Source organism: Colias eurytheme, chromosome 2, assembly GCF_061535395.1.
Source record: "Colias eurytheme isolate Ceu_HAF_F1 chromosome 2, ilColEury1 Martin Lab GWU primary, whole genome shotgun sequence".
NCBI lineage: Eukaryota > Metazoa > Arthropoda > Insecta > Lepidoptera > Pieridae > Colias > Colias eurytheme.
The window spans coordinates 9,875,240-9,891,751 of NC_142981.1; the positions used below are offsets into that span (position 1 = coordinate 9,875,240).

General features: G+C 35.0%; 1 protein-coding gene and 1 long non-coding RNA gene across 8 annotated transcripts in view; one reads left to right on the top strand and one right to left on the bottom strand.

Moving 5' to 3' along the window:
- LOC149910613 (uncharacterized) overlaps positions 1-14,576 on the bottom strand; it is a 341,209-nt gene extending 326,633 nt beyond the window's left edge. The window contains exon 1 of the long non-coding RNA XR_016458112.1: positions 14,563-14,576. This is a non-coding gene — a long non-coding RNA (uncharacterized LOC149910613). The remainder of the gene's footprint in view (positions 1-14,562) is intronic.
- GckIII (Germinal centre kinase III) overlaps positions 1-16,512 on the top strand; it is a 92,167-nt gene that overhangs the window by 4,629 nt on the left and 71,026 nt on the right. For 3 of the 7 annotated variants that reach the window (XR_016458104.1, XM_090115674.1, XM_090115668.1), the window contains exon 1: positions 11,631-12,823. The exons of 2 other annotated variants lie outside the window; for them this stretch is intronic. Coding sequence is in view for 4 of the 5 variants with exons in the window: in XM_090115674.1 (XP_089971800.1) it covers positions 12,539-12,823 (285 nt within the window). In the remaining variant the exon portion in view is untranslated. Of the gene's footprint in view, positions 1-11,630; positions 12,824-16,512 lie in introns of those variants that run through there. 2 more of the 7 variants (XM_090115660.1, XM_090115662.1) reach the window with 2 other exon arrangements.

Sequence of the window (16,512 nt, forward strand, 5' to 3'; positions counted from 1 at the left end):
ATTGAAAAATGCAGTGTTGAAAGGTTCTATTTATGGTACAAGCCATAAATGACCTTTGACCTGCGGGTGAGAGGTGGTGGGGTAAGGTTTTGTCACCATTCGTTTTAGCCGAGTCGCAGGAACCCCACCGTCCCCTTTTTTGTCCTACTTACAAACCATTTAACAAGTCGTCACTTATAATTTATTGATGATATAAATTGCTTGGGGTTTTTACATGCTCGACCATTCACATTATGTTTAATTTGGTATATCGCGTAAGCAAGTTATAGTTATGACTTATGATAAAAAGTACGATAAAAAATTTTAATTTCCCAATTTCTTTTCAGACCATTCGCACTATCGAAGGTCACGAAAAATTAATTAAGAACAATCAATCAAAGCGGTTATTGTCTCTTACTATTTATAAATTGTTTATGTGAAACTTTGTGAGTTATGTTTTTTGAATATTATTATTTATTTCATTGAAAGTTATGGCATATAATATGACCAATCAAATTTTACAGTGTAATTAAATCACCAGTTTAATAACGATCAGGCATATAGGTACCTAGAATAAACATTGAATTGAAAGTTGTAAAACATTACAAATTAAGATGTAAACTTTATTACGTTATAACTAAATTCTTATAACTAGGGATGTAACGATACCGATACCGATACCGATATATCAGCCGATATATCGGCAAGCCGATATATCGGTATCGCCGATAATAAATCAACCGATACCGATATTTTTTTATTAAATTCTTTCTTTTCTTTTATGTTTTTGCATTGTATTCATTCATATTGTTTTATTTCTGTTTCTGTAATAGTGTTAAGGAAGAGCGGAACCTCCTGACACAAGCATTTTATTTGCTTACTAGGAGTGTTCCAATCACAAATTTGTTTATGTAAAGGAAAGAAATAAATAATTTTGAATTTTTTTTAATTTTTAACGTGATAACGTTTTTAAAATCGTTTTAGTCGGGTGACATGTTCATAAACTTGTGTCACACCAAAACCTCACGAGCGCGATCGCAGGTATAACGAGAGAGAGACGGACCGATCTCCCGTTTCATCTCGAGCGCTGCCACTGATGACACATAATGATGTTATCACGTAAACATCTCGATCGTAAACCTACTTTACAAACAACCAATTTTTTGATATCAAATAATTCAAAAACCCGCGCCCAATGAACGATGCGGGAGGCCGCCCGCGCGTGCGCACTTTGTTTTCTGAAAAAAATGTTGTGTGGTTTTATGAAACCACGGTAAAAGTGAAACTGTTCGAACGGTTCCGAACACTGCTTTGTGTAGCGCATGTCGCGTGACGGTAGGTATACCTACTCGGCAGCCGCGATACACGCGACATGCGCTACACAGACCAAAAAGTTTGAGACGATGTAATAAAAGTTTCACTTTAAAAACTCTACCAATAGTAAACTTTTATTAGGTACTGATTGTATGACGTGTATTACTTAAAGTTTAACTGACTTCGTAAAATAATAATACTAAAATAAAATATGGTTTTGTTGTTTTTTGATTTGGCATTTTTATTTAAAAGAATACGATTAACAGTTGTCTCTGTTAAATGTTGGTAACTTTTTATGCATAATTCACTATTTATTTTTCTACCAAGCCATCGATATCGGTATCGGTATCGGTATCGCCGATACATTACTACAAATATCGGTATCGGTATCGTATCGGCAAAATCATGTATCGTTACATCCCTACTTATAACCATAAAAACGTAACGATTATGACGTCATATTTCTCTATAAGAAAACACACACATACATGCCAACATATTTTCTTACATTTAGAATTCATGACAAAATAGTAATTGGGTGAAAATGTAGAGCAAAATATTTTTTTTCATGAAATTGTGTAAGGCGTCCATCTGTTAAGCAATTCGCAAGGTGGACTTTCGCATTTATTTTTTATAATTTAAAAGGTTTCTAGGCTTCCCCAATAAATCGCGATACGGTTGTATAAGGCTTCATTTCCGGGACACAAATCAGATTATACTTTAAGCAATTCGAGTGAAGCGAATTGAATATAAATGTTTTATTTTCGGCTGTTCAAGATGCGGAAACAATGGTCTTTCTTTTGCCATGAAAAATATTTAGACTTGCACAACCATTTATGTTATAAGCCGATTCATACAATGGGACTGTCTATAATCGAATAGAAATATAAAACCCCTTGTTCCCTAGTGAGGTATGGAATGGGGCAGATAGATTGGGTCAGGGCAGATGAGGTGGCAGCGTTCATTGCCCCATGGGATCGAGATTTCTTTTTTGTTAGTTGAGAAAACATAGTTGTTAGAAGTTTGAACTCCTAAATTATTGTCTGTTAACCATTGTACCTGCCAAAAAGTTCGATTACTTATAATACTAACTTCTATACATACTTGTGGAGAAAACATTGAAATTTTTTTTAATTAATAAATATTAATGCAATGTGAAATTGAGAAGATTATAAATATGCATTGTGATTACGATCTGTCATCTGGATCCGAAACGAGCATGAAACGAGAGACGAGTTTGATATTTAACACGTGTCAGTACGAAATCTTATAGACTACAAGCCCGCATAGGACAAAAATATGGGTCAAATGAACCACCAGGGGACATATCTAGAACGATAGCAGAGCAAAAAATAATAAGATTCATCACTATGCCGTCACTTGTAAGCTGTCCAACTGAGTGCAGATGAGAATTGAAAAGTACAGGTAGACTCGGTAAATTTTGGTCATATATTTTTGTACGGCATTCTTAACCATCGATAGATCCATTAAAAATAATAAGAAACCGCTCAGTGCCGTACAAAAATGGTGGTCCACCAAGTCGGAATTTTTATTTAATTTCCGAGAGTTACCGGGGGTAAATTTGGTCATTTGACCATGTACGGCATCTGTGTCATACTATTGCTATACTGCTTTTAATCCATTATTCCGCAACGCCGTACAAAAATCATGGGGACAAGGGGAAAAAATCGAGAGTTGTAATCCCCTCTCTTTCCCCACTCCAGGGGGTCATTTGACACAACACGAAATAAATTTATTTTTAAAGTATTTTATGCATAGATAATATTTTTTCATGTGCCGTACATTTTCGTTGGTTCAAAGGGGAAAAATCTGAAAAAGAAAAAAATCCATATAACGAAATGTTTGCTTTATATTTTTATAATAAAATATAAATATACATTAATATTAAGAAGCTCGAGGTGGTTAATTATCACCTTGGAAAGTCGGATGAACTAATAAAAAAGCTATGAACGAAAAGATGTGAATTATATGCAATCAGTCCATGAATACAGGTAAAGTCACAAGCAAATGCTAGTAATATATACATATTCAAAATGTACAAGTAAAGCGCTTTCAAATGATACCAAACACTACATATTTATCTTAACTTTATTTTTTTACTCTGTTTGTTTTGTCCGCTAGAGGGCGCCACATTAGATTTTGTGAAACCCCATATAGCCTTTAGCTAGCTGGTCGCTGGTTATCCAGTGAACAATTCAGACGCTTCTAATGATATGTCATTTGTCGAATTCTGATAAGTAGTTTAGAAGTTACGAGGGAATAGATGAACATACATACATGACCTGTAAACAACCATAACCCTCCTTTTGCTTTGCCGTAGTTGGGTAAAAATATGTTAATGCCGTACTGTATCAAATGGCCATAAAGCACCCTTAAAATTGTAGCTTTCGTCGCTTTCATCAGCCTAAAAGATGTGGTCTGCACAAAAATGTACGGCATCGTTTTATCCTAATTTATCTATGTTAATACTATTTAAAACAACGGATAAAGTGTAGAAAACTATTATATTTCATTAATCTACGATGTTTAAACTTTAACAAAATTTCTGGTTTTGCATTTCTCTATTACTTTTTTTAGAACGGTTTCTTTTGAACGGCAATACTATACAACAATTGAATTTTACAATATCATGTTAAAAAAAAAGTTCCCGTACAGGGTCAAATGACCTTACAGCTCTTTATATCAAGAATTCGATGAAATTAAGATGATTATTGGTATACATTTAAAAGAACAATTATTTTTTGACGGCATTGCTTTTAATAGTACTTTTGAGTGCTAGATAATGTTTTGGAACCGAAGCCGTACTTAGTCAAATGACCCCCTGGAGTGGGGAAAGAGAGGGGATTGCAACTCTCGATTTTTCCCCCTTGTCCCCATGATTTTTGTACGGCGTTGCGGAATAATGGATTAAAAGCAGTATAGCAATAGTATGACACAGATGCCGTACATGGTCAAATGACCAAATTTACCCCCGGTAACTCTCGGAAATTAAATAAAAATTCCGACTTGGTGGACCAACATTTTTGTACGGCACTGAGCGGTTTCTTATTATTTTTAATGGATCTATCGATGGTTAAGAATGCCGTACAAAAATATATGACCAAAATTTACCGAGTCTACCTGTACTTTTCAATTCTCATCTGCACTCAGTTGGACAGCTTACAAGTGACGGCATAGTGATGAATCTTATTATTTTTTGCTCTGCTATCGTTCTAGATATGTCCCCTGGTGGTTCATTTGACCCATATTTTTGTCCTATGCGGGCTTGTAGTCTATTATATATAAAATTCTCGTGTCACAATGTTAGTCTGCATACTCCTCCGAAACGGGTGGACCGATTCTCATGAAATTTTCTGTGCATATCGGGTAAGTCTGAGAATCGGCCAACATCTATTTTTCATATGTACCACGGGCGAAGCCGGGGCGGACCGCTAGTTTAATTATAAAAATAACTAATTACATAGCTTTGGATGAAGCTTAAACGTTAAACATTTGTATTAAATTACAGTGTTGCAATTTTATTAAAAAATCACACATTAAATACAGTTTTATATTACCTACTATATGGAACAGCGTCAGTATACAGCGTTGGATTATAATGAAGCTGTCTTGGTGGGCTTGGCAATAAATGTGCTAAATAACATAGATTGCTTCGTTCGATACCAGTATATTATGCAATAAGAGAGCGGCTTCCTAATCACAGACCTGCACATGGAACTCATCTATCTTCCTTTGATTGCGCTTTTTGTAATCACATGTAGTGGGTCCACGTGCCGGAGCGATTCAATTTTAATAAATCGATTACATTCAGTTTTTGCTTTGTTGATCTTCGGTATTAGATGCTATATTGACGGACCAAATAATTGTATGTATTTGCATTATGCAGTTGATTATATTTTATCTTATACCACTGCGTGAGACTAGGTATGATGGACGTATATTTCCCGGCCTATATCTTATTAGTCTATAATATTAACCTACTAATACCTAGTTATTGCAGTACGGAATAACACAAATTATGAATGTTCAATGTCATGAGATTGCAATTTCAGTAGCATTTTCCTTTGCGCTTAACTTAGGAAGTCCCCGGCTCTGGTCATTTAATGTCAAGAATTCTCTGAAATAAAATAATAGTATGATAAAATAATGAATGCAATAATTGTTTCTGCGTGCCCATCTGCCCTTGGCCTTATAGATTATTGTAGTACACGCGATTCTTTGTTTATGCTAAAAATATTGTGCAGAGGTGCGTAGTAAACAAACTACTGTTAGCGTGGAGTTACAAATTCGTGACAGAAATTATCAGAGTTTACCTAATGTTGGTAATGTAAAAGTTGCCAACTTTCAAGGATAAATATTTCATGCTATTTTACTGATTTGCTTTAATTTGTCTAAATTTCTACGACCATGAAGGCAATTTTTTGTTATGAAATCTAGAGCAAATCGTTTTGTTGTATTGCAAAAGAAGAGAAAGATAAAAATATCAAATTTATATCGCAGTACACATTCACAAATAGGTTATTATTATAATTAGTTGAGACAAGTTTTACATCTGTCATATTTGTCGATACATTCCACCGTGTTGTTGTTTACAACTCCTTTGCGAAATGGCAGTAATTCATGCTAATTGTCCGGTCGGTAATGTCACAGTGACCTTGCGCGGGCGCAGGTCCCCCGTTTGTTCAATAGCCGTGCCATCTTCACGCTCACGGCAATGCTTGTGTTGAGTAAGCTATTAACTCATAGTTTACTCGTTACACAAACACATTAGATTGTGTTAGTGTAAAGAATGTACATAATTATTACTATGTCGTTAGGTCGATAATGAATGCCGGTTTCTGAACGAAACGCTATGCTTCCCTATTATGAAAATTGATTGGATATACAACTGTAGATAAAATCAGGTGTTGATACCTTTCGCTGCATGTTTGTTAGGAACATTGTTTAAAAAAGATAGTAATTGCTAAGATGAATATTGAATAGTAACAGAAATCATACACGACTCGCGTTCCTTATTATCGTTAGGTTCATTTACTTAAATTATAATATATACTTAGGTTCATATTATAAAGAAATCCTTAAATTATTTTAGTATTGTAAATAAATGTGACTAATATTCACATACACTTAATGATTCACAGGTCCTATAGAGTATAGATTATCGGCTATAACAGAGATAAGTTAGATATGAAGTGATTAAAAACTAGTGGAAATGTTTCTGAGTGTCGATACGAAATAGTTTTAATATAAGATAGATTTACAATAATAATAACTCGGAATTTACCACGTTTTTACAAACAGTTCTTTTTATCAGGAATTAAACTGTAATGGCGTTATTAAATCACACAAGTTTCCTTATTTAGTACATTTTCCTGGATGTTATTAAATATATTTTGTAATAGGTTTTATATATATTATTGATGATTTCACTTCTTTTTATTACTTATATCAAATTGATAATACATAAATATGTCCCAAGAAATGGCAATATACATAATATTATCACGTTAATCTACCTCATTATTAAAGTGTAGGTATATTTATAGTTACTGATATATTTGTATACTGAATGTATTAAATGTAATAATTTATATGTACTAATTTAATCGAGCACCGTTAAGCACATGTTATTTACATATTTAAAAAATCTACTTTAAAATATAATCCGCCATTATATAAGACGATACACAAATGTGTAATAATTTCGTAAAATAATTATTGCGATAACGTTGTAGTTTATACTGATTGCGTCCATTTAATCGGCTCTTCGGTTGCGTGATCGCACCGCGGCCACTTTCAAAAATTACTTTCATTCACAGTATTGTTTAGAGGTAAATAGATTTTCTTGAGAGGAAAATATGTGCACGAATCCGACTTGAATATGACACATGAGGATATTTTTGTAACACATTTCGGGAGTATATTATTCATGCGGAAGCAATGTTACTTCAGCTTTAGTAAAGTAGAAATTGTCCCAGAGGAAATTATTTTGTAAGATACTATTGGATATCGTTAAAAATAACTAATGGAATTTATAAATAAAAAAAAATCAAATTAATATTAAGCATACAATATGATGCCATTATAAAGCAATTGTTATTATGAAGTAATATGACATCATTAAGTTAATTACTGTTATTTATATACATCAATAGATTATAATAGACCTGCTGGTTGCTCCGCTTTCTAACACCTAGGTAATGAGATACAGTGTGAACTTTCATCTCGGTGGTAAGCCGCATAACCTATCGTATTTTAAGGTCGCGACGCTTGTACCATACAGATTATATACCTACTACACATTGTATATTTATGCAGCATTATGTACTTGTTTAAACTAAAGTATTTACATTTTTTGTATTTTTTTAATTATAATTTTATGTTTTTAATTTAATTATTCCGAAATATTGATGGATCTGAATGGAAATTTCGATTGAAAGTTTCCTAATAAATACGTCTCGTCTGTATGACATTTTTTAATAACGGTGATGTCGCTACCCACAAGTTTCAGCTAACATGTTGAAATGGTGATTAAAGTAGACACTGATACTTCCTTTTCAAGTGCCGTCTACACCTTGTCCAAATTATGTACACATGTCAAATGGTATCTTAAATTAATATTGACAAAAGTGGCCCAGTCGTCAGCTTCACTTTGGCAAACTTGGTGATAAGTTTCGGAAGCTTTTTTGTCGTAAACATCCCATACTATTTATTGCAGTTATTTATATAGATATTCTGGATAATGATTGAAAGTATCTTAACGGTTTCTTATAGAGTTTCCTACGGTGATGGATGGGGCGAGATAAACGAATATACAACCCCTTCGTTTCTTCGCCTACCAAACTCTCTCATTTTCCGATGTCAATCACCCTATACTAATTATTGTGGATACTTATGGGGTTGGTATGTCATGTAAAATAATTGATTCACTTCTGCATTTCCAATTTTGCAAACACAATTAGTGCATACGTAAGAATAAGATTGTATTTCTCAGTTCTGTTTGAAGTTTAAAGTAGGTAGAAGCGCTGGAGCAGTCATAACACGTATGTCGTCACCTGTAGTTTGTCGAACACAGTTGTTACACAGCGACAGGAGGAGCACGTCGGTGGAACATCGATTTTCTCTTTCTTCGCGAGGCGCGAGGTGGAAATAGCTGTTTTCGGACCATTGCCGCTGCATTCACTGCACACGAGTCGGTTCACGTTGAATAATCGAGAGCTCTTAAATAAGACGCCGTCGGAATGGGAACATTTTATTGGTCTTCCTTTTTGCGGAACATCCGATTTATCTCTATACGCTCACGGCTCACAAATATATGTATCTGCTATGTGGAAGTGAAAGATAACATGTTTGAAATCTTTGGAATTTATTGAGTATGGTTAAAGTGGATTTAATTTCAAAGAATAATAAACAAAATAACATAGCTTGATTGTTCATGTTGTAAAAGGACACCAACATAAAAACTGTTCTTAAATTTAATCGGCCTCTAAAGCCTAAAGCAAAACACAAAGCTTGTAGATCTTAATTGAATCGCCCATTGCTTAATTTGAAGGCAGAGTTTTGAAATCATTTAAGTTTCTGCTTGAAGCGGTAAATTAACATTAATTAACAGGGACAGCTTTTAGGGATTATTAGAGAATCGTCCGAAGTTATGACATTAAAATGATTTAATTTCCTTAAGCGCCTTTTATAGAAAATTAAATTAAGTTTTATGGGATTCTGGCCAACGTTTCAGAAAGTCCGTTTTTTGAAAATTATTAAGACGTGAATGTTGTTATAGCAAATTGGCTTTTTGTTGAATGGAAAGGCTGGCGAGCCGGTGATTGTAAGTTGATTCGTTGTCATTGGTCTCATACGATGTTTAATATCGACGCTAATACAGCAATAACCGGGTGCTGGTGTGTCGGTCGGATATTGCGCTTTCATGGCGCTGTACTCGTTCACTTAATGCGTTTCCGATGTGACGCAAATGGGATGTTTTGTGCTCGCAATGGTCAGGTGCGGACTGTCTAATAAGTAATAACTAGATCATTTCAATAACACTTCTTACATCATTCGAAGCTAATGACGCTGGCTCTTTCTTGTTCACACGGTTTTTGATAGTTTACTTTGTTGTTATATAAGATAATGGTTACATAATTGCCTCATAATAGTTTTAAATCAATGTTATATCTTTATTTTTAGTGTGAGTGTTAGTATAAAAATAAAGGCTAAGTTTTATTGTTTGGTTTGTCTGTAAAATAATCAAGAATTATTAGAAACTAGCAGTCCGCCCCGGCTTCGCCCGTGGTACATAATATTTACGTTTTCTCTACATAAGAACCATCCTCGTACTTCAAGGAATATAATAAAAAAAAAAATTATCGAAATCGGTTCAGCCGTTCTCAAGTTATGCGCTTACCAACACATTTTGCGATTCATTTTTATATATATATAAGAAGAAGAAGAAGAAGAAGAAGATATGCTGTTTTGCGAACTTTTAGTCGAATTTAAAATAATCTCACAACCAGTTGAAAACAATTTACTGCATTGCATTGCATTTTCGTTGTTTACTTAGACGAGTTCAAAACGATATGCTGTATCGCTATAAAAAGAATGTAACACGAAACAGCTCTATTTAATCGAACTCAATTCTCCACCGATCAAAAGCACGTATGCGGTGAATCGGAACTGTTTCAATGTATTTCTATCGCCGTTTATTCCCGTCCAATAACAATGTTATTTAATGGTAAATGAAACAGTCGGGCGATTTCCGCGTACAGTGAATACTTAAGTCGTGGCGATAAATTTTGGAACTGTTGTGTTTATACGATTTATGTTCTGAGGCACCGGCAACTAGATCCAGCTTCCTAGCGTACACAGGTATTTAATTTTACTGCAATCCAGTTGTTTATAAATGATGGATAAATATTGCGTTTGAGGCTATTTTTATTCGACTTTTGTTCGTAAGGTATATACAGTGATGTTTACAATTTGAGAAAAGATCTGTTTATATATTATTAACTAACTTCTTTGCAAAATTGATCCCATTTGCCATCGCTTCATAAAGCTTTGTTATGGTATGAGCATGTATAATTTACTTCCTTTATTTTTAAAACAACGAACAATATTTTGCACAATCATTTTATATGGTTAATCTTTTATCTTTTCCTTCTATAGATAGAACATGGAATGTCATGAATCAAGATAACATTATCTTGTTTTGAAGTGGAGATCAATGGATAGTTAGGAAATTTCATTTAACACTTTTCGTAATAGTACTCATGTACAATTGATTGGAATATCTTCAATCAATTTTACATCTTAAGGTCCATATTTGTATAAATGCGTACATCCTACGATACGTGCTTCTATTATTCTCAGAATTTATTGTTAAATGATTACTCCTTGCTTCTTTTAGTCACGCGTAGGCCTCGGTGTCTATCGGTTGTTTAAGGTATTAGACTTTGAGGTCTTATACTTCGTTTTTATTGGCACTAACAAGTATTTGTTCTAGCGTTCGGTGTGTGTGTTTTATAAATTTGACAAGGTTTTCACTCTCGTCTTATCTTGGTTAAGCTAATGATAACGCCTAAAATTTGTCAAGGTGATTAAGATACGTATGCGGAATCTAAATAAGAGAGAGCCATCTTGTGTAGGTTTTATTATGATCATGTAGATCATGACTAAAACGCCATATTCTTATTAGTTTTATTTTGCTTGTGTCTGTATCAGTTTAGATGTATCCCAAAAAAAGGACCTAAGCCCAAATAATATATGTGGGTCACGTCGACCAATATCGTACGGTTATGGTGATGTGAAGCGCTGCTGTAAAAGTATGGAATGACATCGGTCGGTATTCACATCACGGCTGAGGCCGGTGACTCCTCAGAACAGTCCAAGCCACTGCCATTGCCGTGGAATGTCGTAAACGGAATACTAATCCTTTGTACATAGTGTGCGTCAAGCCAAATACTTGCTAGAGCAGGTCAACGAAAGTTTCGTAATGCCTTTGTTTCACTGACTTTCGCGCTCGTTAACGGGAACGCCTAAAACCAATTTGTCATTGTTCCTTCAATTTGTTCTTTGTTTTGAGAACGATTCATCCTATACATGTTTCTCGTAGTAGGTACTATTTTGACACGAGGGCATCTATTGTTTTGTAGCAGTCCACAGACAGATTTGATTGTGTTGCAAATGTGTTCATTAACTTTCTCTTTCAACTGCGGGTATTTTTTATGGTGCCATTATTGAGGCCTAGTTTTATTCAGCAGCTGACAATATAGCGTTACGTGCAATGATAACGTTGCAGGCTTACAGTTTTAGAGTGGGCAATTCGTAGTTTAGCGGTGATTGCGGTCGGTCGCGTTACGATTCACGCGGCTGGTGGTTCACCGCGGTGCTCTGTGTAATGTTTAGCGTGGAAGCGAAGCGGCGCGCCGAAGCAGCTGGTGCTGCACGGTCTGTTGGCGCCGCTCTCCGCCCGCCGCCCGCGCAATGGTTGCGCCCCCGCGCTCCCTTGCGAAAAATTATAATGCAATTGCCAGGACGGCCGATGTGGAACGCTTTACGACCGCAGCCAGCACGCAACAGTCTACACTCAAATGCGTTGTAACTCACACGCCATCCATCACTATGGATTTGTCGTGTCGGGACTGATTTCTCTTGTGCTGTTCGACGGAGTGGAAACCGTGTGGCTGTTGTTTAAGTTACCATTGGATTGTAATATTCAGTGACGTGAACTTTAAAACGCAGTTCAGTGCCACGTTTTCGGATCTTCCCATTATATTCTACTGGTAGACGCGGTACCGTTGTAATTTTGGCCTTTAACAGTGTAGTGACTTTAAATGACTTCACTGACCGCAATATTTCTAAACAAAAATACGTTTAAATTACTTTAGGTTCATTAGCGACCATATTCGGTGAGACCATTGTCCATCAAACGTGAATTAATTCCAATCGCGTCTTACTTACGTCCGGTGAGGTCTTGCTTTCAAAGTGTCAACGTTTCCAAGTAGTCATTATAGTTCAAACTGTGGCCAGTTTCGCTCGCTTCTGGTATTGCGCGACTTATCATTCCATAAAAATAAAAATTAATCGGCTAATTATAATATTATCAGGTGTAGGGATGATAAGGCAGCGGCCAGTTATGTAGTGTAATGTGGATCAGTAAGCAATCACTGCTGATATAATGAGGTGATGTGAATTGTGATTTCAAAGTGTTGTGAGTGATAAGTTATACAAAATGTGGGGCGCTGCGGTGTCTACTCCTCCTCATTACCATTACGTCCAAGGTCAAGCGGGGCCGATGCCGCAACGCGGTCCTGCGGGTCCAATACTGTCCGGACCCAGTGTGAGGCATCTGAGGCCTCAGTCTTCGTATTCCCTGCCGCACGGGAGCAACGGTCCCGGTCGGTGGAGCTGGTCTGGCAGCAATGCGTCTTCGTTTGATCGTAGGCAGCTCAAAGTGCCTCCGCAGCCAGCCAGGCCGGCACCACATCGACCGTCGCATAATCGACATGCCGCTAACGTAAGTTTGACGATTGGTTCAATTTCATTTTACTGATATAACTAGGTACCTATTTAAATTTGGTTGTGCCAAATGTGCGCCTTTTTCTTAATTATGTAAATGGAAACTAGATCTAAAGAAGATATTAAAAATGTAAAAATTTATATAACGACTTCCATTACTACATTCTCATTTGGTTTTTTCATTCACACCGTGAACGCATAAGAAAGCAATAATTTCTTACGCTCCGCGCGTTTATTAATCGTTTAGAATTACATACAACTTTATTTCCTCGTCTCTCGCAATGCGTGTCGGATGTCGGCTGCGCACGCGTCACCCGACACGAATGCGTTTCTAATATACACCCAAGGTATGCGGCTTCTGTGACACTATGAAATCAGCATACTTCGTGATTATTGTTCCAATATATATGTACAACATATTCGATATAAATACGACTCTTCTTTGTGTCCATTACGTGCACATTAGACATGTACGCGCCGTGAAATCAGTGTCGTTGAAAATGTCAGTTATATTTATGTCGCAATTTGTGTCGTAGTCTAAATCTTTATAGCTGCAATCTCCGCTTGCATTGCAGCAATAAATCACCTATTCGCATGACTCATCACTCAAACAATGAAACGAGGAACTACGTCACTTTCATTGAAAACAGGTTTGAAAAAGTAAGGTTTTAATAGCTGGAAACGCTGCGTGCGGATAGTGTCAATTCAGCGCCATTTAATCGCGAACAAGTCGTAACGCCCTTTCATTGCAGGTAATTTATTAAATCCTGGTGGATCTAGTTAAAGTTACAATCGTTACTCCGGCTGATAATAATTACTTACAGCTATACCCGACGCTTTCTATTAAATGAAGTAAATAAAGCAATTGCTATATCATACACTCCGACAGTATATAAAAATATTTTTGATATTAATAATACACCGCTCTATTGTCGCTTAATAGTACGTTATTATATTCCTTATAAATAGTTGTGATAATCGCATAATCTAAAGCCAGGAAGTTATATAAGTGTTATTTTACAATTCTTTCTGATTAACCAATTGTACGACGATTATTATGAAACGAAGAGACGTTTGAAAGGATTCATTTTGTTTATTCATTGTTATTTAATTATTTATATACATATTTAAATTTACGTTATAAACCAGTACTGCTAAACTCTATTTAGGTAGGTGCTTATATCCGTCAGATCGCTTTTTTTTTAAATCACAAAATATATTTAAAATTGACATTAAAGCAGTTGAGTACCAAATATTTATTTAAACGATTTGCAATATTCTTTTCTTTGTGTTATAATACATAGACTAGAGATGTACCCAGTGCAAATCAGAGCCGACCTTTTATCTCTTGAATACGCCTCTGCAATGCTAATAGTATTTCAACATCGTTTTGCTTATTCATTAGGTTTTGTGCAATTAAATGTAGGTGTTCTATATACTTAGTAACAATAAATGTACAAAAGATATTACGATAGAAAGGAAGTTTCAGGTTATATCTCTACTTAAGATTTACCCTCGTAGGACAGTGAACATAAAAACTGGCATTTGGTTTAGTATTAAGTCCGCCATTCGCCGTTCGCCAGGGTTTACTATCTGTCCTAATCCTACCTCCAATAATATTCTAGAGTAAAAAAATCAGCTAAAATATGGATTTACGCGTTGGTGAAATTACTTACTAAATGGTATAATGGCGTAATGCTCGAGGTACAAAAAGTATCCAAACGGGTTCTCACATACCTTAAACAGATTGTAGGTTTTCTTAAAAGGGGCTCACCATCACCTAATGAATTACTGTCGCAATCCGCATCTTACCAGCTTCTATTTGGTGAATGCTTAGACATGATAACTGTAAAGTATGTAGTAATTGTATGGAAGAAAAGTATATTTAGTGGTTGCCATACCAGTATTGATTTACGATTATTTTAATATGTATCTCTTGCTTTGTGTGATACATGAACGTTTTGAAGATATGAATGTCTTTTACAAGTTGGTCTTATATTTTTTATGGATATTTCGCTTTCATTATGTTTTGGCAACGTTTTTTTTTTATAAGTCAGTGTGTTATAATTTCTTGTTCTACAACATTTTAATATTCGCCAACTAGTGGTGTGCCCGTAATCCATACTCGTATTCAAAACACTCAGGAATCACATATAAGTATTATAAAAATCCAGATTGAAATCGTTCCAGTATAAGTTCATGCTATAAGTAAGTTCAATGAAATAAAGAATCAATTCTTCGTTGGAAAGTAAAAAGCCCTGGTTTATAACGATTAAGTGCTTAAATTAATTACCCAGAGAATACATTTATCATTGAAAGAATAGATATTTATAGAACTTTGATTATTAATTAAGTAAACATTTTAATCACTTATTGACGTATATTCATATTATGAATTAATTTTATGATTTTCATAACATTAATAAAATTGTTGAATTATCAAAAATAGCTGATAAGAGTAATGATGCATTTTCCACATATGTACCTACGATGTTCCCCTATCTTAATGATTAAAGTATGATGAAATTTAATTACAAAAAAATGGAATAAAATAAGTGAAACATAACTTTTATTGTCGTTTAAAACAAAAATAACAAGAATATTTTATATTGTATAACTATAACGAAGCACACATTATTATTTCTTGTCGCAACTTTTGTCGTAAATTCTGTTATCTTTAAGAGGAATTTGAATTTATTACTTACCCTTACTGAAATGATACATAGAACTGAGATTCTGTTTTATTTACGAGTCCCATGTACTTTTTATTACAACTCAAATATCGTTACCTAAGTATTACAGAAAAGTGAGTCATGCTTAAATAAAATGCTCATTACAAATACAATTCCAAATTTTAAATTTTTAACTACTTAAAAACTTTTAAAATTGTGTATGTTTATATTTTTTGTTTCGTCAGGCACTTATTATTTATTTATTTATTAGCCTTAATCAGACACAACAATGGTAAACAATATGTGCATATAACAACTTAATTAAGACTCTGATGAGTCGACATCGGCAGATTGGTCTGTTGCCCTGATTTGGCAAAGGCCTCCTCCATTCCCTTCCACTCTTTTCTGTTCAGAGCTGTTCTCGTCCATGTTTTTCCCGCTGTTGCTACGATTTCGTCTTCCCACCTTCTAATCTGTCTCCCCCGTTTCCTTTTTCCATTTTTGGGATACCAGAAAATCAATGTTCTATTCCATTTTTCACATCCTCTTAATATATGGCCAGTCCATTCCCATTTAAGCTTCCGTGTTTTACATATCACAGGCACTTATTGTGTAAGAATTAAGAATCCAAGATCTGCAAAATATTTTAATTAAGAGATAGATAAAACAGCACAGCTACGTCAGATCTTGTTGTCTGCTATATTAAACTTTTTGAATTAACCCAGCAAAACATAATAAACGTTTTTGTCCTCTCTGCAATGAGTCTTTCGTTTTATGACTCCCTATAGGTTCCTTTACGAGTAGAATTTAAAGAGGGCGTAATGTCGTTATTGCCGCCTCTTTGTAATCATACCTACTCATCGCACAAAATATATCTTTATTGCATACAAAATAAGGCTCTCTGGTGTGTTTCAATGAATCAATTACGCTCGTTTAGATCATGCTTGTTTTAAGTGGTAATCATGTTTAGAAGTACGTTCACACTTTGATATTTCATCTGGGAATGTAATCGTAT